Source organism: Erpetoichthys calabaricus, chromosome 14 (genome assembly GCF_900747795.2).
Source record: "Erpetoichthys calabaricus chromosome 14, fErpCal1.3, whole genome shotgun sequence".
In the NCBI taxonomy this organism is placed as follows: domain Eukaryota; kingdom Metazoa; phylum Chordata; class Cladistia; order Polypteriformes; family Polypteridae; genus Erpetoichthys; species Erpetoichthys calabaricus.
Genome location: NC_041407.2, coordinates 92,236,489 through 92,259,893, shown reverse-complemented (window position 1 = coordinate 92,259,893; position 23,405 = coordinate 92,236,489). Strand labels below are relative to the sequence as shown.

Genomic DNA, 23,405 nt, shown 5'->3' with positions numbered 1-23,405 from the left:
TGCTACTACTGTGTGACAGTGAAACTTGTATGTGTCTTATGCTTGCAGTGTTTATGGTCAAATACATATGTTGATCAAGTTGCATTTTGTTTTTTGGCTTTTTGTACTTTTAAAAGAGCACAGTAATTTATATGCATTTTCCTGTAAAACTGAAAAAGATGAACTGGTATAACATACTTAAGGCTGGATAAGTATGATTACGATGCTTGTATAAGAACATTTATTTTAGAAATAAGATTTAACTGTTAACTCAGTTAAATTTGCCTCTTAGCAAGCTTAAGATGTTATTACACATTGGCACCCAATACACATTAATTTATAGACGTATATTGGAATGGGACATGGGTTTAGTATGCATTTATTCTTCATCATTTGCTGATGTGCAAACTGCAAGTCTGAAGATATATTTCTTGTCTCTGAAATATATGAAATCCCATACTGCACAGCACAGCTGACCCTAGAGACCCGTGATCTACCCTGGTCCTTACATCACAGTGAAACAGTAGGAACTCATTCGACATGTTTATGGGGTCATTACTGTATTCCAGCCTTGCAAGTGCTTGTGGCCTTTAGCCCACTAAAAACTCACTTTGATTTTTACACATTATAGTGGAACAGAGGTCTGTTTGATTGTGACTATAGATGAAAAATAACCCATTTGTGACGAGATACAACACACTGTGTACAGTGATCCCTCGCTATATCGCGCTTCCTCCTTCGCGGCTTCACTCCATCGCGGATTTTAAATGTAAGCATATGTGAATGTATATCGCGGATTTTTCACTGCTTCGCAGATGTCTGCGGTCTACAGTAAGTGCGCTTCCTCATGATTTGCCCATTTGAATTCAAACAAGGGACGCATTTGACTTCAAACAAGGGACGCTATTGGCGGATGGCTAAGAAGCTACCCAATCAGAGGACGCGGTTAAGCTCCTGGGTGCTGACTGGCTCCGCAACAGGGAGCGCAGAATTCGATTTCACTTAAAGCTGGCATCTCATCTCATCTCATTCATTCAGCATCATCGTTTTGCTTTGTGCGTACTGTAGTCAAGCTCTTCGTTATGTCTACAAAGCGATCTTCTCCTGCTACTGGGGCCGTGCCGAAGCGCCAACGGAAGATGCTAACAATTGCTGAAAAGGTGAAATTGTTGGACATGTTGAAGGAAGGGAAAAGCTACGCCGCTGTAGGACGCCACTACGGTATCAACGAGTCCACGGTTTGCAGACATCCGTTGAAGAATGGGACCCGCAAATGATTCGTTCTCTGCAATTTAAAAATGCTCTTGACGGCGCCACAGAAGTGTATAGGAACCTCTTTACACAAATGAAAAGGCAGCGCCAGCAACTGCCCATCACGATGTTCCTTACACGTAAAACACTGCCTAGTACGCCTTCAGTGGAAGAAGACGACGGCGCTGCTACACAGTCGCGTGAAGAGGCTCCTTTACAACAGCTGTGACAGTCCAGTAAATAGCATCGTTATCTGACAAGTTGGTGAGTACCCAAAACTATTTTTCTACGTACTTAGTACAGTACATGTATGTACGTTTATTGTAACTGTGCACACATTTTATACAATTTTTTGCATTGCATTTTTTTTTTTTTGCATTGTAGGTATTTATTGCCGGTGGCCTGGCTGCAACAAATGTGATATCGGAGACGCTCTACGGTTTCTTTAAAATAGCATTTTGGTTTTATGTACAGCATTTACATGTTAGATTTTTCACGTATTTTTATATCACCTACTCAATTACAATATGTTTAAAACTGTTACGTATTAAATAAAACTCCTCAATGATATATGATACGTATGTTTGTGAGTACTGTAGTATATAAACTGTGTTTACATACATAATTTCAACGAATCTTACCTAATAACTAAGAGAATATAAAGGGTTTATGCTGTATAACTGTACGGGGAATATTTATAAACCATGTGGGAGAGTTTATAAGGACTTAAAATATATAAAAATAACCATATAAACATATGGTTTCTACTTCGTGGATTTTCTCACTTCGCGGGTTGCTCTGGAACGTAACCCCCGCGATGGAGGAGGGATTACTGTATTCTGATATACCCTTTTTGACACTAGTTTTCTGAACCATTACTGAATTACTGAGCTGTTCTTGATTCTACATTAGTTGTGTCTCATCTTTAATCATTTGTCTGTTTCAGATTATAGGACATCTGGTGTCAGAATGTTTCTTGCATAACGCCCCATTTCATATACTGATGACACCACAGTGTGTAAAAACTGCAATAAAATTGATGTTCCTAATTTAACACTTTCTGCCAAGTTTCATATCCAATAAATTGGCTGGTTCTGAACTAGTTAAAATGTTCAGTTTTGCCAGTTCTCAGTCTGAATGGCAGGCATTATCCATTGTTCATATGCCTGCTTACATTAATTGGACCGTGTACACATATGATGCAGTCACTGAGTATGCACTCAGCTATCCTAAAACATCAGGGATCTAATAAAGAGGCCATAGTAATTCTGTGTGTGGACTGAATTTCTTTGTAAACACTGTAGACATAACAGTACAGAAATTACTGGAATGTGTCCTGTACAAACCACAGAATCTTTAAATATTTTTTCAGAGGAGCAATAAATTAAAAGCAGCAAAACAATGGCTACATTAACAATGATGTCAGTGGGTCTCATTCAGCTGCCTAAATAGACTGCGCTGAAAACTGTAGGTATGTCGGAATGAAAGTAAATAATCCAGCTGTCGACAAGGTCCACTGTATTGAATCTTATGACATGAAGCTTAAAAGCAATTAAGGACTGCTTAAACACATTTATGTTAGGCTGAATAGCCACTTAGGAGCGCTAGATGGTCTTTTCACCTTGGACCCCTACAGATTTCTCTTGACCAGCATCTCACTGGCTGGAGTTTTTATTTTTTTAATTTTTTTTCCTGTCCTCCCTGGCCATCTCAGCATAGCATCTGACTTATCATCAGAGACTTAACTATGAATCCATAAATAAGAACTCTGCTTTATCTATTACTTGTATATCTGTGTTATGCAAGTGTGTATTGATTTCTTATTTACTATATTTAGCATCTCATTTATTCATTCATATTCTTATTTATAATTTGTTTATCTTTTCTTGTAATATTTTCTTTGACATCTTAAGAAGAACTGTAAGATACATTCTTTGTATCAAAATGTGCTATAGAAGCTAATGGTTTAGTTGTCGTTGTAGGTACATTAAAATATACACCCAATTTTAGTGTCACTAAATCATCCTAATAGAATGTAAAATAGTTATATTTATACTTCGCACTAATCTGTGTGCATAATGAATAAGCCACATATTTACAGTGTTCCAATTATTTCAAGTGCAGCGTAAGGACCTCGGGCGGCACGGTGGCACAGTGGGTAGCGCTGCTGCCTCGCAGTTGGGAGACCTGGGGACCTGGGTTCGCTTCCCGGATCCTCCCTGCGTGGAGTTTGCATGTTCTCCCCGTGTCTGTGTGGGTTTCCTCCCACAGTCCAAAGACATGCTGGTTAGGTGCATTGGCGATTCTAATTTGGCCCTAGTGTGTGCTTGGTGTGGGGGTGTGTTTGTGTCCTGCGGTGGGTTGGTACCCTGCCCGGGATTGGTTCCTGCCTTGTGCCCTGTGTTGGCTGGGATTGGCTCCAGCAGACCCCCGTGACCCTGTGTTCGGATTCAGCGGGTTGGAAAATGGATGGATGGATGGATGGATGGATGGATGGATGTAAGGACCTCAAATTTATAAAAGGGCCCTTAGTCAAAGCAGTATAATACTGGGACCAACACTTCTGTAAACAAAAAACAGCTTCCACTACTCAGTTTAAAAAAAAAAAAAGCTTTCCTTCGAGTTGAAATTAAAGCTGAAGAGTTCAACTTTATGTGGCATACCTATATCATACAGATGTACTTGATGTCATGTCAAACACTAACTTGGGAGGTTATTATTAAGCTAAACAATGCACTAGGCGAGTACACATCTAGAACACTGTGTGCTACTTTAGGTTTTCATATTACACAAAAAATGACTATTACACAAAAGGCACACTGTCCATGAGAAAACTGGATACAAGCATGACAATTAAGGGAATTAGTATAGCAGATGCTAGCTGTTATGTTAAAATTCAACTAGAAAGCAAAGCACAGTTGGGAATTGTTTAAGGGAAAAATGTTTGAAAATATTTCTTTACACAGAGGACCATGGAGAGATGGTAGTATTGTGGTAGACAGAAGTCATTTGGGGACCTTCAAATTTTAAAGTGATGATATTTTACAAAAGGTAAATGAATGGGAATCGACAAGCTACTGAATAGCATTGTCCTTGTCAAAACAGTGCCTATAAAATATATTTAATTTTATAAAATGGCTTTCTATAGTGAACACCATACTAACACACTTTACATAAATGTTTAACTACTGGAGGAAAGGGAACTCAAGGGTTTTACTGTGGACCTTACAGTAAGTCCATTGTAGCAACTGACCCAGTAACTTTGTTGTTATAAATCCAGTGCCCTGTTCACTATACCATTCACATAAAACTACTTTTCAAATCACACCAACAGCCAATTACCTGTCATGGTCCTTATCCACCAGGTGATAGCGTGCTCGGAAAGCTACCAGACGAGCATAGTAGGCAGGTGCTGGTATGGAGACAGAGCGAGTGCAGCGCACATATGTGTGACACAGCTGGTAAGTGAGTAGTTGAAGTTCATCGGCAGTGAAGCAGTTGTCGTCCCAGAGGACATGATAGTGCGAGGGGCGGCTGGTGCCCTGTGGTATAAATAAAATGAAGATACACATGTTACTTGGAAGATTAAAAAATGTAAAATGTGTCATCCACATTTTGAGGTTCCAAATTCACAGGTAAAAGAATGTTTACCTGTATTCCAGCATGGCTACATAAATAAAAATCAAACTCAGATGGGTGGGTGATAGTGCTGTCAACAGTCGTGCCTGCTGGAACATTCCCACTTTTCCCCACCTATATCAAACCAAAGAAAATACTAAGATGACCACAATGGAAGAATAAAATTGCATTACAGGAACAAGACCAGCAAGCAGAAACTTCAGCTGCCAATTAACTACATCTCACCCTTTCGGCCTTATCTGCACAGAACAGTCGGGTATGATGCCGCTTCTGTACGACTATGTACGTAATTCCTGGTCTGTAGTCTTCTTCGAGGCTGATACAAGCTTTCCGAATGGCAATTAGTTCTGGCCATGCCACCTTGAGTAAGAGCACCAAAAGAAATTCACTTCTACAGTACAGGGAAAAGTTTCTAAAACATCCCTAGCTCAGAATGCACACTCATTTACCTGTTTCATTTGGCCTTCAGATACACCACCACGATAAAATATTATTCTGGTGGGTTTAAAGCGAGTTGACTTATAGAACTGGATGAGTAGCTCTCTGACCATATTGGAGAGATCTTGAATTACTTCCTGACTGAAAAGCTGCTCCTGAGAAAGATCCTGCCGAGAGGTCTGGACTCTTACAGTAGCACAATACCTACTGGGGTGCCCATCCATGCTGCCCACCACAGCTGCTATAGAAGGTTTCTTCCCATCACCAGCTGGAGGGTGTGTTACATCTGCTCCCAAAAAGATGACAGGCTGCTGGAAAACAGAGGGCCTAAAGAGGGAGAAAACAATCAAAACTCATTAATGATAAGTATAAAAAAAAACAACAGAAGTCTCTATCCATGATGTATTCAACTTGCCTTTTCTACAGCCATATGTTAGAAAAGGTTCACTTGTGTGATGTGAGATGCAAGAATACTATAGTCATGAAACTAAATCTCACCTGCATGCTATAAAGCATTACTCACCGCTGATGTGGCACGAGGACGTTGTTGATTCCCCCCAATTTTGCATTGATTTTCAGGCAAAGGTTGGACAGAGTCTGAGGAGAGGTCTTAACCACATTTTTTACTTGGACGCACTGCGTGGCCATCCCTAGCAAGGTGTCTCCCACCCGCTTGACCTCAGCTGAGGATATAAAAGGGGTAAGAAAATTAATCTTAAAAAGTAAATGATTTTGTATATTTTACATTGTAACATCCTTGGTCTGGCCATAAGAGGGACATGTTTCTCAGGTGGCCAAGGACTACCAGAAGGGACAAGACTGCAAGCAGAAGCCAACAATAAAAAAACCTCCTGTGAGTGTTGGGTTGGGTAGGCACAGATAGAGCACTTATAGAAGACTGCTCTTCTGCTGAAAAAGTACATCAGCCTGGGTATGTGTTCACTGGCTAGCCTTAGGTAGGATCCTAACTTTGGATTTGTGAAAAGTGTGGCAGATAGTGTTGCAACTGACTCCAGGCGAGTGGTGTGAGGTAGAGCTGACAGCATACACGTGGGGCAAAGTAGCTGGGAGTGCATGAAGCCACAGAACATAACACTGTTGGAGAATGGCTGAAGAGGAGAAACCAGGTTCAATTGCAAAGACACCAACAGTCCTTTTAACAGCCAACTACTGCCAACATTATCAAAGTGAGAGGTCCATTCCTATGTCTCTTGCACCATCAGGTTATTACAAGGTAACCTATATAAATATTTTTCATAATACACATAAATATATAAATTTCTCATAAGAACATATGTTGCTATAAGAAACACCTTGCCCTTCAGCACTACAAATATCCAGATAAACCAGAAAGAGTTTCTCCAAATTCCAAGCCCTTACCATAGACTGGAGTCTTTCCAGGAAGGATTACTACAATGAGCTGCAGGCCAACATAGGACATCTTCAAGTGCTTAAACATTGGTTCCACACTATCTGCACCTTGGGCATATTTACAGAAGCAGGGCTGGCCTTGAATGGGCATGCCAGCATCCTTTGAAATCTTACGTAACTGATCTGTGAAGCTCCTGAAAATACAAAATTAAACAGGATTTCATTTGCTTTCCTGTCCAAATCCCAGAGACATTGTTGGAGTGTTTAGGACTCCAAAGATTTTATCACTAAAAGCAGTGGTGTTACGCTACAAGAAAAGTGTGTTAAACTGAGAGAACAGGAGTTACAAAGCTAAGACAGAAACCATCTAAGAAGGGCAGAAAGACATGCCATGCCTCAGAGAGACTAAGAGTTCAACCTTCTGCCTTCTATTTTCAGTGTTGTATCTTGCATGTCAGTTCACCGTGAACTGAAAAAGCTGGTATTGGACTTTATGTTGCTACTCTGAATTGTATTTGTGCTTTGTGATAGACGCTACCTAAAGACTGAATGACAGAATTCCCATATTATGTGTTTGTGATGCATCATTTGGGAAGATCTGGGTAAAAGTGTACAAGGAAGTATTTTCACATGATAGCAATGTATTATTGTATCATACTAAAGAAACTGTTGTGCATTCACAATCAGAATTAAAAAGGAAAGACACCAGTTTGCTTTAAAACTCCAACAATCCACACTATTGCGTCACAGACGGCTCCAAACCAGAAATAGAAAGAAGATTGCAAACAAGGACTCACTTGAGCAGGTCTTCTCTGCACTGTTTCTGCGGAGCAAAGCAGGCCACAGCCCACACTTTGATCTCAATGCCAGCATAGAACTGCTTTCCCCTCATGTCCCAGACTCCTTGGTTTGGCGTTGCCACCGTTTTATTCTGAGGAAACAGTCACTCTTTTTAGTGCCTCCCCCTAAGAAAGGCAGAAGCATCAACATCTGAATCCTGCTCTTTTCAGAATACTGACCCCTCTTTCAGCATGCCCTTACTCACAAACATACATTTGTTTTAGCTTTAACAGCATAAATGAAATAAAAACAAACACCTCACACACAAAAACACAGCACTGAACACCAGTAAACATTAAACATTTTTTTTAAAAAAAAAAATAGTCCCCCACCCCTTTTTCTCCACCCTCTAAACTCTCCTGATGCTACTTCCCTACCCCTAGAACCCTGTGTCCCCAGACCCACCCGGTACTCACCCTGCCACAGTCACTCCCAGTCTCTGTACTCACCCGGCCCCCATACTGTAGCATGGGCGCTGGGAGGACCCGCCCAGTCACCTCGGTCATATCATTGTGGACAACGATGCCAAATTCTTTTAAGTAGGGGTCCGGCCCTCCCACCATGCTGTTGCTCTTTACCTATGAGGTAGACCGAGGTTAATAGCAAGGATCACATAAGTTACTTCCATTCTGCTGTACCTGAACATTTTAAAAGCAAATTTCTACACAGGAATGAGTAAAAATCCAACAAGTAGAATGATGTAAATACTACAAAGTCAGCAGAGAGTTTTTGTCTTTTTGAAAGTTTATATTTAATGGTAAAATCAAGAAAAAAATAAAACATGGACATTAAACACAGAATTATTAACTTGGTAAGGAATTGCCATAACTCACCAGCCTGCTGATCTCTTCTTGTCGATCAGGGGCGGATCGAGCAGTGGCCTTTATCATGGTAGATGTCTGATTATCTGTCAATTTCTTGATGCATCGTTGCCCAGCTACAATATTACAAACCTGCAGAACACAAAGAATTGAGTCACATATTTACCTACACAACTACAATAGAGATTTTTTGGTGAGCACCTTACCTCCAGGGGCAAATACGTGTGTTTTTGCTCCTGCCCCACCTGCAAACAGGGCAGATGAGGGTATTTTAACTGTAGAGTGTATTTCTGTTTGAAGTACTGGGCCACTGTGCACTCCATGGCTTGACCATTCTCTAGCTGCAGAGGAAACCTAAAGTAAAAAATAACAGAAAAAGCAACAGTAACTACATTGCAGTCTCAAAGGTCTCTGGATAGGTTCTGCAGGGAACACCTAGCTTTGCCCTATATTGTACATTAACGACCCATCCCTTATACCAGAAAGACACTCACGTCTGGTGACTGGCAGGGCGGCGAGTAACATTGCACACGCGGTACTTCCTCTTCATCTGACCACAGTGTGTCACCTCCACTTTGAGACCTGGAAAAGAATACAGGTCAATGGCGTCAGGGTTGCACATGGTTCATCTCTCTAGTTCAAGCCCCCAAAACCGGATTCTGTTTTTATAGCCATCACCCATTCTGCAAGGTACAATTTTCATTTCTTGAATAAAGTTTGTTAATGTAAACTTTTTTTATATGTAATTTTTTTTCCTCCTTTCAAAAATGTTTTGCATCAGGTAATGAATAATGCATTATATGCATATGTAATAAAAGCCCATTTTGTCTATTTCAGTAGAAATCTTAGATCTAATAATGTCTCTCTGAGATTATGTGTGAGCTCAAAAAGCACTGTGGCAAAAGGACTTGCTTGAAAGAACTGAGCTATCCCTAAATTCTACATGTATAATCACTGGCTATGTCCACATTACCAAGTTTTCTTTTAAAATTCAGACATGAAGATGGATGAAAATGGAGAGTTTTAAAAAACACGGACACTAATCGCACTCGGATTGGTTTGTGTTCACAAAATGGCCTTCTTTGTAGCTCAGTAAAATGTCACTGTACTTGCACCAACATGACTCCCAGTCTGTATTGTCAACTACTTTTCTCGCCTTATACTCATGTGTTACTCTCAATAACAATTCCACCTCCTTGTCAGTTCAAACAAAACAATCTGTTCTCTGTCTTTTGTATTTGCCATTGATGTTCTCAGTGTGTAAATGCAAGCTATAAATGAATGTTTTGATCAGCAGGGGGCATTGCAGAACCCCACACCTCAGACATAATAAACCCTTGATACACTCTAATCTCAAATAAAGGGTTTTATTGAGCCCCAAAACCTTCTTCACACAAATAATAACAAAATAAAGCAATATGCACAATTCTCCTTCCTCCTGCATGAGTGTAGCCCACTGTCCCCCAAGCTCAATCCAAAAGAGGCAGCAGGGCTTTCTTTTAAGCCTGATGCAGGAATTGTGTCCAATCTCTTATCCCAGTCATCTGGACCACATCCGGGTCATGCGGAAACCAGGGTGGACCCCTAAAGACCCTAACGGGGTCACGTTTCTGAACTACATTTCCCATGCAACCCTGCAGGTTTCCTAACTGGGTTTAGCCCTGAGGAGCATGGCCACCTATGGTGTAGGGGAATGACCTGTTCCTGGTGAGTCCATTCTCCCGGTCCTTCCATTACGGCCTCCTGGCCAGGTATGAAGCCTTCTGTTGTCCTGGCCAGGATGCCAGTCATTCCTCCTATGCACCCACAATGTCTTGCATGGCGGACACTTCCCCTTTCCTGTTTTTGCCAATGCATGCATTCCCAGTGTAGACAAACAGCTAAGTAATATGTGTTTTTGGTCGTTTATGCAGTGTTCACGTGCTATAGGATAGACAGTCAAAATGAGTTTGAGCCAAATGGAAATGTAACTACAAGATGGACAAATTCAGAGAAAACAAAGCTACCTGAATTCTCAGAGTTCTGACTTAATGCTAAACTTTCACCTTAGTCAACTGTAGGTCAGAAATGCCATTTTTGTGCTTGAATTGCAATATGTGAGAAGAAAAATCTGATCAGTCGCTCTGGTATTTGCATTTAATAGTCATTTCATTTGCTCTTTATTTTCACAAAAAAATAAAACCCATAAAACAATTAATTTAATTCAATTAAAATGCATAGATTCGTTAAAGTCAAATTTCTAACCAGCTTAACTATGGAAAGAAAATGACACCATATACAAGTTGATTAAAAGTATGTAGAATTATGGCTATAATTGGAGAATTTTTCAAATTGTAAGACTTTTTTTTTTGGAATAATTTAAGGAATCCATTCATTTTAATTGAATTAAATTAACTGTCTTATTGGTGCCCAGCTATTTTATTTTTAATTTAAGGAATCTATTCATTTTAATTGAATTAAATTGTTTTATGGGTGCCCAGGTATTTTATTTTTAGTCACATATAACCAACAAAATCTTAATACAAGAAAAAATATATATTTTTTATGTTTTAGTACATTTTTGAATAAAATTATGTCACTTAAAAATGCCACTCAGTCCGGGGCACGTTACAAAAACCTTGACTTGGGCATGAAGGTTATTTGACAGAAATGACATTAGCGACAGAGTGGAATCAAACATACGGTCTTAAAGTTAAATGCAACATTCATTCATGTTCATTTCTCTTTTCAGAAAATCCTAACCATGGTGAAACATTTCACATGTGAAGTACAGGAAATGTGCATTTGTCTATTGGAGAATCGAACCTTCAATGTTTCTTAGAAAAGCACAACACATTATCTACTGAGCCAATATTGGCAAATCACTGAAGGAGTAATTAACGTACAGATCCCGGGTCAAAACTGATTAAATATTGCATTGTCACTGGGGATCAGCATGCATGCAAAGTTTGAAGGAAATTGGTTTGGTAAATGTGGGTACAAAATAAAAAATTGATTGCAAAATTTGACCCAGACAAACAGAGTGCACAAGTTGAATAAAACTGTAATAATAATACTACAATAACAACAACAACATTGGAACTTGTGCATACTGATTTTGCCTGTCTCATACTCAAGTAAAGTTCTTTAGCATTTATTTGATTCATGCTAAGGACTTAAAACTCCTACTTATTACAGTGCTTACATTTTTGGAGTTTATGAAGTTTCATAAAAGATGAAAAAAATAAATACAAACACACAAAAAATGAGTTCCAAATGTCCATTAAGGCCTAACTCAAAACACTCACATCCAAAACATGCTTATTGATCTTCATTAGAATAATACTCTGATAAATATGGGGAAAAACTGACATACACTTTTAAAATATTTCCATATAATATTTCTATAGTTTAAGTTCAGAAAAAGGATGGATGAAAGGATGAAGGAAGGATGGAATGCACTTGCAAAGGACAGTCCAAAATGATTTTGTGGTAAATTCAAAGAGCACAATAGTGATATGATATGGGGCATTTTCACAGGTAGGAGGTTTAGGGTAAGATGTAATACTTTTCCAGAAGCCCAGATGTGAAATTCTGGTGTAAACCTTGTGATGAATTCATACAAATACTCGTAAAGAATAAATTCTAATTCTATAAAAATATATAACAGACCAAAACTTGCACTGGACAACATAAATGGCCATAATGCCTGCTATTACTGTCACGTGTGCACATGGGTCCTAGTGCTCGGAGGTATACTGGTTCATACTGAAAAGAGTTTACTTTTGTTATGATATGGATTTTTCTTATACCGCAATACCGGTTTAAATAGCCTAAACAATGTTTGGAACGCGGCGCAGCGGGAAACTGTTTAAGGGGGGACTTTTTTCATTGCTACTCCGCTAAACACGCATGCAACGGAGTACATGCGTTAGTGGAGGTACTGAGCGGTGAAAATGGACGGAGAACATTCTGAAACTGAAGCAGATGATAAAGTTGAACATGATGACACAGAAGAACTTTTGCCAAAAAAAGGAGCCGCGTCTGTTGTCTGGAGATTTTGGTTTTAAAAGGTCGGATGTGGACCAAACAACTATTTATTGCAAATGGTGTTGAGCTAAAGTTGTCACCAGAGGCGGCAACACAAACAATTTGCTGCACCACCTTAGCCACAAACATGCTTTGGAGTACCATGAATGTATGGGACTAAGACTGGCACCCTGCACATCCTCAGGTAAAACTGAAAAAGCTACAGGACACTCAAGTCAGACGTCACTTGTAGACGCATTTGCTAGAGGACTGCTTACGACAAAAGGTTCGAGATAACCAACGCCATTACAATCCATATAGCTAACGTGTCAGTGGACAGAGATTGTTAACATTAACAGAAAGTGTAGTTGGTTTACAGAAAAATTTACTCTTTATTCCTTTTCTAAGACATGTTCAGTGCAATACAACTTTTGACAAGCACCTCTGAATATTTTACTAAGTCTAAATGCCTCTTTGGATGGTTGAAAATATGTTGTTTGCAAAATTTGTTCAATAAAATGGTTCTATATTTTGACTGCAACTGTAATGCAATGTGATTCCTTCTCTTCATTAGTGCCACCCCCTTGAAAACTATAACTTTATGGGGCCATGCAGACCTGTATTAATACTTGTGTGCACATTAAAATGTTTTCTTGTACAATGTACAATTCTCATGACCGTGGAATAGGTTATTCTTAGCCAGTCTACTACAGTAATTGCAGTGGAAAATGTGGTTAACATCCATGCATGGGGGAAAAAAAAAAACGTTGAATACCGTGAAACTGGTATTATTTTGAAAAATACCGTGATATAGAATTTTGGTCATACCGCCCAGCCCTAGTGGGTCCATTTAGAATCCTCATATCTTTGTGTGTTTAAAAAGGAAGCTGCCCTCCCAATAATAAACATTTAAATACAGTAAGGAACAGCAGTCATTCAAAACACAACAACACATGAAAAGTTTAACTACTAGAAAGTACAGGCTGAATATCCCTTATTTGAAATTCCAAAATTTGAATCTTTTCATGTGCTAATATGATGTCACCTATGTTTCCTCTATTTTTTTTTTTCATTTTTACTGTACTGCTGAGTGGATGTAAACATTGAATGTGCAGATTCCAAGCAGATTTATTCATTCTGAGTCGAGACGGGTGGGTTGACCTCTGTGAAGCACCATGAAGCTAACACAATCGACGAACGGAGCTACGGTCCCTTTGAAGCAGTGTTTGCCACAAAGCACCACGATTCAACCGGCCATCTTGGGGCCTTGAAGCGCTGCAACACTGGATAGATGTTGCATGGCAGTTACGCTGCACAGAGGCCTTGGAACAGATACGATAACACCTGCGCTATGCGTTAATGGAATATCGACACTCACTGTTAAAAAACCACAATCATTCTTGCTAGGTGCCCTTATTACAATATGAATACAGTACATTGCTCTGATTAGTTGGGGGTGGGGGACGGACACTGCTGCAAATTGCCCTTTTATGATAACATTTTCTTATATTGGCAAAAACTCTGTGTTCTAAGTATGAACATCCACACCATATGAAAACTAAATGTAGCATCTTGTCAGTTGGTGAATGGCTTTTAAAACAACAGGAGTTAGAGTTAAGCTTGGCTGAGGTATTACTGACCTGTTACTTTACAGGGAACTGGCCGACGGCAGGTAGGCCACATAAACTGACTTAATGCCAAAAACATTCTTCAGTGCAAATAAGAACTACTTGCCCTCTTACATAGCAACAAAAATACAGTCTACACATCATACTCCTCACTTTGAGGTGTAATATTTGTCTCATCAACGTGCATTATAGTAACTGCTCTGTGATATAAATTATTAACACACAAGTTGTCCTTTAGTTGGTTTGGCTGCATTTCCCTAATTGATCACGTTATGTCTCATTATGTACATGCAGTTATTCCTAAATAAGAATATATCCAAAAAAAATCTGGTCCCAGGCATTTTAAGATTAGAGACCATGACCTGTATTAAACAGAAGTGGATCTCAGTTACCGCTTACCTCTCTCAACTTTAACCAACAAACTTAAATGTAGCTGAAAATTAGCCTACACCCCTGACTCCGTTCAACAGTTATCTCACCTCTGATCTCTTTGGTGAACTTGACACGCTGAGAGTCTGTTAAAGGTTTGGTCTGCTCATTGATGTTCTGGATGTCCAGCACCTCACACATGAACTCAATAACTGGCTGAGCACGGTAAAAGGCAGTTGCAGACACTGAAAGCAAACAACATCTTTTTATAAGAAAAATCTTTCCTGGTAAAACTGGGTGAAAGTGAACAATGCCAGAGGATTTATTTATTTATTTATTTATTTATTTACCATCAATGTTAAGCATCATGTTCCACATAGCTGGCCGGACCGACTGATGAAATCCAAACCACACTTCCCTTCCACCACCGAGTGGATGATAGTATCCTTCAGGGGGAGAAAAGAAGGAACGGCCCACTGGGGTGTATCTGTACAGAGAAAGAAAAAATTAAAAAGATTGACATTTTTTTTTACACTGTAGCAAAATAAAAGCTGTTGAATACATCAATGCTTGCCTAGCCAAAGGCTACACAATCCCCCATTTGTCTATTAATTATCTATTCCGAAAATAAGACATGCATTAATCAAAATTGAACATCTATGAAAATACTGAAAAAAATGAAAATTATTTTCCTACAGTGGATCGTCATACTGCCTAGTGCCCTTTGCCAAGGACATGTGCCCACTATAGTCAGCCGCCCGTTTCTAGTTAATCCAATGTTCAGAATATGGTGTGTGATAATAGGTATTAGACCAAGAGCATGTGTACACATAACATTATGCAACAGAATACAAATAAATGACGTGTCAAGCTTGTCATCATTATGCAGAATAACACAGTGTTTTAAATTTATCAGGTAAACTTTAGCCCATAGCAAATGATACATTCTCTTTTGTCTGTAACACACCACATTAGGAATGTAGCAATGTTATTTGACTATATGTGCTACATGTATTATAGTTTGCATATTGCGAGCACTGCGTATGGAATAAATACAAAGTATCTCCAAATGGAATGGCCTTACTTCACGTGCCACTAAGCCACATTGCAGGATTTTCCAGATCCTATAGTCACTTATCACTGCCTGGGACATCCTGTTATGTTGGTTGTTTTTTTTTTTTTTTTGGTTAGATCGCATCGACTACTAACAGACGAACGTTTTTTTAAACAGGAACCGATAGTAAAACCCAGGATTGGTTCCACCCTGCCATTCAGCTGCAGGGACTGGCAGAATCATTTATACATCACCATGTTAATTAAGTTTAGTTTGTACATATGCAAATTAAAAGGGAAAACACAAGAGAATATTTTGCCTTACAGATTCTCATTCTGCATGGCACACAAAGTGCGAGGAGGAATTTTGCACAAAAAGACAATGTCAGCACGAACTGGTAAAGCATATTCCACACAGTCTGGATATTTTATTTGATCTTCCATTGTAGAATTAATTTTAGAGAGTTTAACAAAAATCTAATATTTGCTCATTGCAGTTATGACTTTGAGTGTTGTCTGGGTTTGGAATACATAATATTACGTTAAGTTATACAGTATAAACAGAGGGATTTAAAGTGTTTCTCAAATGGAACAAATAAATGCAGTAACTCTCTTGCTGTAATGATCAGTAAGTGATTGTCATTATTTTTCAGACCTCTTTCTCCAAGGGCACAAAAAATACATATATAAATATAAATGTAATAAACCGAGAAGAAAAAGAGAGCAATTTTTAAACCACAGCACAGGCAGCATAGTAAATAAATAAACTGTAGGTGTAAAAACAGAAGGCGAGTGAAGAGAAAGAAAACATGAGCACTCCCTTGTTGCTTTATGAAAAGTCGTACTTTGAGTTCCCAGATAGCACTAATAAGTATAGGAATGACGGGCAGACACCAATGCTGAACATTAGACACAACGAAAAACAAAACCAACTCGCCTCATAGAGGGTAAATGCCGCGTGATGACATCAAGAGACTGGACAGAATCTTCAGGGACTTCATTGAGATGGCCTGATAATGCCTCCAACAGCATTTGAAGACTCACCACAGAAACCCACTGGATCGACACCTTAAAGGTCTGGTCTTTACCTTCTCCAGGTAATGTCACCTCCAAATCCACCTGCAGCAACAAGAAAAAAAAATAGAGGTCTATCGTATTTTCAATAAGAACAGGAGCAATTCATATTGTCAATTCAATAGGGGCTGATTTTATACCCCCAACCTTTACCTTTGTTCTAGAAGCATACACATTTTTCCAAAAAATATGTGTTAGAATTAACTTTCAAAGAGCAGAGATTACATTTCTTGGGTACAAATCACAGTTGCATTCTTTTGATTCTTTTAAAAATTACCTTGTTAAATGTTCCAGTGAGTGAAGTTTTGATTTTGCTCTCTGGTGGCTAACACTTTATTCTTATTTTTTAGCAAAGTGCCTTGGTAAGCATTAGGAAAGGGGCAATAGAAAATAAACATTAATTTAAAATCCCATGTGTTTGAGAATGTCTCGAAATCAGTGCCATTTTAATTTTCAAAAAGGATTTCTCCTGTGCGAAGTGATAGGTGAATTATTGTCAACAAAACGCAGACACCTATGAAATAAACTGAAATGTTACTCACTCATGATTTTTCTGTCCATATGGTAAAGGTTTTGTGACCAGCACATTCCGACTTTATTCTTATTTTTTAGCAAAGTGCCTTGGTAAGCATTAGGAAAGGGGCAATAGAAAATAAACATTAATTTAAAATCCCATGTGTTTGAGAATGTCTCGAAATCAGTGCCATTTTAATTTTCAAAAAGGATTTCTCCTGTGCGAAGTGATAGGTGAATTATTGTCAACAAAACGCAGACACCTATGAAATAAACTGAAATGTTACTCACTCATGATTTTTCTGTCCATATGGTAAAGGTTTTGTGACCAGCACATTCCGACTTCAGACGTTTGAATTACATATTGCTATACAAGAAGCGCAAAGAAATGCAGCAACTCATCATAAAGGACGACATTCTCATGAAGCTTGGAATTTGGCATAGTGTGTGCTGCTGTTTAATAGTTGCTGTGTACATACTGTATCTTGGGCTCAGTTAGAATTATAGCTAACATGCATTTATTAATGAATAGACTGAAATTCTGTAAGGGATGAGCTGTATCTAATAATTCTCTAGCGCCGGAGATCCAGTGAACGGCAGCTTAGAAATTTACCAAGCACTTTCAAAACAAAATCCTCACCTTGCTTGCTTCACTAACACTTGAACCAGAATCCATCATGCTATCACAATCAGCTCCTGAAGAACTGTCATTATTATCGCACAGTAAATCGCTTTCTATTTTACACGCTTTATGCACCCATGTTCAGCTTGCTCTGTTAGCGCAAATGCTGTGTAGAACACCCGCCCTCCGTCACCGTCATCACTGGATCGATGTATGCGGGCGGCTTGTGTGGGATGACTTTCTGTTTTACAGTTAAAAGTTACAAGTGTTAAAGACTAACAGCAAGAATATTTATTCAAAAATAAAATAATAATTTACTAAAAATGTTTAGTTTTCATTTCATTTAGTCTTTCCATCTACTTTAATAGTTTCATTTAGTTTTTCATTTTGATTGTTATTTTATTTCAGTTTATGAAAATGTTTCTTTATTAATAACTTCAATTTTGATTTTAGTTTTCAGTAACTATAATAACCTTGCGTCCCTATCCCTTAGCATTCAGTGTTATCAATAGGGTCATTTAATAGGACAGCTCTTATTCTGCAGCACTGAAAGTGGAAGCAATGGGTATTCAATTTTTCACAGCAATTTTAATTGATACAGTGTGAATGTGTGCTCAGGAAGAACACAGGCAAATGGAATTGGTAAATAGCTGTTCTGAAGTTAACTACCATGTTAGAGCCTCACTCAGTGTTTAATTTGTAAATAATGACGTGCCAGAGCTCATAGTGACTGCCCAGGAGCAACATGGAAGGGCAACAGCAATTTGGCCTCAGAGAGCAGCACCGTTAATGTTGATTTACAAGAAATAAGTACTGTTTACACATGGACTCTTGTGCATATATTAGTATGTCACTTGGGTATCTTGTAATCCTAAATTGGCCCACTGTCCACATGTGCATGTTAAGAGTTTATACTCTCTTCAACCTCATTTAATGTGTCTTTGTCCTACTCCTGTTCCTTTTAATCTCTCAACCTCCATGTCAGCATCTGTACCTGCTACACCAGAACAAGCTATTTATTATTTACTACACTGTCCTGACAATTTATTTTGTTTGTGTGGCTTCTAGTATGTGCATTTTTTTTTTCTTTTTCATTTCAGTCACTCAAAAAAAGGCATAGGTGTGACGTTAAACAGGCTACTTTTTGAAACTTTAAATGAAATCTAGGTAATAAAATGTATTTAATGATTTAAAAAAATTAAAATATACTGTATATATTTTTGGGGTCCCAGACAGCATGTTTGGAGTTCATGGAGTGAAGAGGACTCAAAATCAAAAGGTACTAGAGGCAGCTCAGCTCCAGCACAAGTTAAGCTCTAGTCTCACTGGTAATGAGCAGCAGGTTAATGAAAAAAAGAAACTTAACGCTCAAAGATCATTATAAAAGTGAACAAAAAAAAATGAAAGGGGCAGTCACGGCTATCTTATAGCTCAAGGAGACAGAGCCTGAGAATCAAACCCAATCTGTACCGAGTTTGCATAACCCTTTCCCTAGATATTTTGCTCCCACTACCCCAGGTACCAAAGATGTGCAAGTTAGTTTTATTTCAATTCAATGTCGGCCTTGTTTAAGTGACCAATAAACTGGTGTTCCATCTCTGTTGCCGTACCTTATTTACAATGTCCTTTGATTTTTGTTTGTCTCAGTCATACTTCCAGTTACTTTTAAGCACTGGGTGGGCTGATATCAGAGACGGCAGTGATGGTTTTGCAGTTTTCATTATGCTTGATATGGATAGCATGTTTGAGCAATGTACTGTGAGAAATCAAAACTGAAATGGACAAAGAAAGTTATGTGTCTGACCATTCTTATTCAGTGTTAGGAGCAGTACGCCAAATTTGAAACTCGCATTGTTCTGGGCAAGAAACTTCTCTGCAAATCATTTGTACACATTTACCTACCTTACAACTTTACATCATTTTTATTCCAACAACTTCCACATTTCATGAAAACGAATTTCATCTTTAAAGAATGGAAATGATCTTCAGTAATTCCAAAGATATTAAGACTGATGAGCAAATATAAAACTAAATATTTTACATGAAGTGTCAGGAAAGAAAAGCAAAATTAATCAGGAAAAAAAAAAAAAAAAAAAAAAAAGAGGAAAGCCATTTAACAAAGACTCACCCTATCTCTGCCAATTGGTAAGGGGTGGGCAGTATACATGTTTCGCTTGCCATCATAGCCTGGCTGGCGGTCTCCAAAAATCTGCATCTTGAAGTGCCGCACCATGGTATCCACCACTTCCCTAGAATTATATCACAGTTCAGTTAAGAAGGAGGGTAGCTATGTCAAGCTACGTTAGGCAAAGTACAATAAAAATAAAAATAGTAAAATGCACTGACCGATTGACCCTACGTGGTCTCTTCTCTGGCTTGATGTCCACCTCATAGTGGTAGACGTCAATCTTGGGTATCTGCACCTGGAAGTGATTGGCTAACAGGCGGATGGGCTTTCCCACTGTACCCAAACCAGGCCGGCGGGGCGGCTGGAAAAGGGACGTGGGAGGGGGTCCTGCAGAACAAAAAGCACAGAAGGTGACCGGTTGACAACGTAAATGAAAGCGATTCCATTATCATGTTTTAAAAAAATAATATAATAAATACTCCACAGATATGAGACTTTTTAAAATTGGGCTTCATCTTTGGAATCAATTAGAAATTAAGTAATAGAAAATAACAACCATCCACTGCCAAGATTTTTCAATTCAAACTACTATGTTCATCACAATGCAGAAGAGCAAAAAGAACCCACTAGAACAGAAAGATTTAATTGCCTTATTGTGTTTTAACAAGTATTACCTGCTACCAAAATATAAATGAATAAAATCAACAAGGGGAGGTAAATATGTTAAAAATAAATAAATAAATAAATAAATAAATAATTTAGCACCAGTCTACAGCAGAAGGTTGAAATAAAGTGAAAATAAGATTAGAAAGAGAAACTATTAAATCTGAGGTCTACAGAAAAAGGTTCAACTAAACTATCAGACACACAATTAAGTCATGAAAGAGGACAGCAAAGAAACACTGTACGATTTTATCTCATCACTACATCACTGGGCTAGAGTGGAAGGGAATCTCAATGGAAATTGATAAGAGCTTTATTAGTGGACAAAAAGAAAAAGAATGAACCCACTTAAGTTGTACCTTATGCCAGCGGCACATTACATGACTTCTGGTCAGACAGAATGTCAGCTTAACAACATCACTTTGATGTCAAATTCCATAAGCAAACTGCACGGGATTATAGATTATATGACTTTATGCAGACTTCTTGCACATTTTCACATTTACAAAGTATCACAAGTTAGCCACATGCTGACAGCCAATTATAATGCTGCCTGTATGAAGGCGTTCTAGTCTATGGAGAGTTCAACGTCAATTTCTGCCTTTTCTTTTCTTCATTTGGTCATACAACATATCAGTCTGAAAAGCCTCTCTTCTGTTTGTACAGTCCAAAACACCTATGTTTTATCTTTCCTTGGGTCCACATTGTACTTTCCGGTGAGCATCACCCAACTGTCAGCTCTCACACACAAACACAAGCCTCCCCTACAACTTGTTGATTTTGTCAGAGTGAGTCTCAGGCCAGTCTGACTAAATCGCTGGGGGTGTCACATTACACAAATGCCAGTCACAAGAGCAAACCGTGACTAACCATGACTTATCAATATCATGTAAATGAAGTCTAGGACAGAAAACTGTTAGAAAAGTTGTGTAGCGTGACAAGGGATTTACTGGGAATAACTTCCAAAGGAATAATTAATCAGAAATGTCAGCATTTTGACTGCTGTTAGAATGGTTACATCCTACCAAGCACAGATACTATTATAAAAATCAAAAATATTAATTTAAAATGTAACCTGCAAAGACTGGTGCCATGTCTTTTTCTGTCTACAACATTCTAGAAAACAGCTAATAGATGTCAGCTCTATGTATAAAACACTGTTAAAACCCGATAATTTGCCAATATTTTGAGAATGAAGCCTTCAAAAAGTAACAACACAAGTGACAGACTATTGAAGTACTGGAATGTTAAATAATGGTAAAGAGTAAAAAACATCTTTTTCTAAAAGTTATGCTTTCAGTGGCCTTTCTTAGTTTAACCTGTGTAGCAGAACAACAGTCGGAGTCATCAACAGCAACAATTACCCAGCAATCAGGTAGTACTCCATCACATTAGTTAGCCCTGAAGAGTAGAGCCTGATGGTGACTGCCTGGAAGTACAAGCTTGGTCCGTGTAAGACTGAAATGGAATATTCTCACTACTCTTGTAGACAAGTTAATTATCCAAAGAGTTAGTTAAGCCAGAGCGCTGCTGCCTCGCAGTTGGGTGACCTGGGGACCCGGGTTCGCTTCCCGGGTCCTCCCTGCGTGGAGTTTGCATGTTCTCCCCGTGTCAGCGTGGGTTTCCTCCGGGTGCTCCGGTTTCCTCCCACAGTCCAAAGACATGCAGGTTAGGTGGATTGGCGATTCTAAATTGGCCCTAGTGTGTGCTTGGTGTGTGGGTGTGTTTGTGTGTGTCCTGCGGTGGGTTGGCACCCTGCCCGGGATTGGTTCCTGCCTTATGCCCTGTGTTGGCTGGGATTGGCTCCAGCAGACCCCCGTGACCCTGTTCGGATTCAGCGGGTTGGAAAATGGATGGATGGATGGATAGTTAAGCCAGACTATTTAGTGAACATTAGCATTCTTTGGAATGCCAACATAGGCATAAAAAAAATGAACTTTTTTTTTTTTTTGGGGTATTGTAGGGTTGGTTCTACCAAAAATACAGTCCACGACACGTACACAAACCTGTGTGTTTGTTTAATGGTCTACTTCAACAGAAAAAATAAAATAAAGATTGTGCAAGTCACAAACCAAAAAAGCATGCGCGCCCTTGTAAATATGCTATAACACAGTGGTGCTGGTAGACTTGCTTGTCTCACAGCTCCTATAGACTGGGTTTAAGTACTGGCTCAGCAAACCCCCTGTGTAGAGTTACACTTCAGAGTTTACCTTATGACACGATTTTGACAACACCGTTAGCAGAATGGAATTTGATTTGGTGTGCATATATATCTATATAAATAAATCTAAACCATTTGTCTGTCTGTTCGTCAATTGATCAAAAACAGCTGAACCAATTTTCATAAAATTTTGCAGATGTTGTTGCCGTTGGTCCAACTTAAAATACAGGCAATATGTCATATAATGGGCAACTCAAAAAACAGTGCCAAAGTGGCAACTACAATTCTCAGGAATGAGCTAGGGTTGATGGGAAGAATATTTCAACATGTATAATGTTTTGTAGCAGCCAAAACACAATCTCATCTAAGTCTGCAGGTACAAAGTTTTCTTCTCAGCTAATTTGAATAATAATTTCATTGTCTTGCTGGATTACAGCTTTTGTCTAAGAGTGTCCTTTTTCTTGCATCGTTGGTTGTATTTAGCCATCCTGAATTTCCAAAAGACAGTCCGTCAAACCCGTTCCCCCCCCCCCCCACACCTTTATTTACACCTGGGTAACGATGGGTAGTTTGAGTAGGTTCTCATAAATAAAATTGTCAGTCGTTTGTTTTCCAACCACAGAAAAGGACTGAACAGATTTTCCCAAAATTATGCAATTAAGTTACCATTGTTCCAACTTAATATATAGACTATATGGCGTATCTCAGAAAGGGGTTGCAATGGGGGGGAGTTAATCCAAAAACTAGTGCAAATACAGGGAATACAATTCACATAAGGCAGGAGGATTGCACTTGGACTGATGGGAGGACATTAACATCAGTGCACACAAAAACTTTTGTACCAATC

General features: G+C 38.8%; 1 protein-coding gene across 2 annotated transcripts in view; it reads right to left on the bottom strand.

Moving 5' to 3' along the window:
• ago4 (argonaute RISC component 4) overlaps nucleotides 1-23,405 on the bottom strand; it is a 36,675-nt gene that overhangs the window by 8,341 nt on the left and 4,929 nt on the right. The window contains exons 2-17 of one of the 2 annotated variants that reach the window (XM_028818786.2): nucleotides 19,953-20,121; nucleotides 19,735-19,855; nucleotides 16,335-16,516; nucleotides 14,695-14,831; nucleotides 14,455-14,589; nucleotides 8,834-8,921; nucleotides 8,546-8,693; nucleotides 8,352-8,471; nucleotides 7,935-8,096; nucleotides 7,476-7,609; nucleotides 6,688-6,872; nucleotides 5,831-5,990; nucleotides 5,319-5,634; nucleotides 5,095-5,229; nucleotides 4,882-4,983; nucleotides 4,573-4,772 (exon numbers count right to left, since the gene is read on the bottom strand). In XM_028818786.2, coding sequence (XP_028674619.1) covers nucleotides 4,573-4,772; nucleotides 4,882-4,983; nucleotides 5,095-5,229; nucleotides 5,319-5,634; nucleotides 5,831-5,990; nucleotides 6,688-6,872; nucleotides 7,476-7,609; nucleotides 7,935-8,096; nucleotides 8,352-8,471; nucleotides 8,546-8,693; nucleotides 8,834-8,921; nucleotides 14,455-14,589; nucleotides 14,695-14,831; nucleotides 16,335-16,516; nucleotides 19,735-19,855; nucleotides 19,953-20,121 — 2,494 coding nt within the window. The remainder of the gene's footprint in view (nucleotides 1-4,572; nucleotides 4,773-4,881; nucleotides 4,984-5,094; nucleotides 5,230-5,318; nucleotides 5,635-5,830; nucleotides 5,991-6,687; nucleotides 6,873-7,475; nucleotides 7,610-7,934; nucleotides 8,097-8,351; nucleotides 8,472-8,545; nucleotides 8,694-8,833; nucleotides 8,922-14,454; nucleotides 14,590-14,694; nucleotides 14,832-16,334; nucleotides 16,517-19,734; nucleotides 19,856-19,952; nucleotides 20,122-23,405) is intronic. The other variant, XM_028818787.2, reaches the window with a different exon arrangement.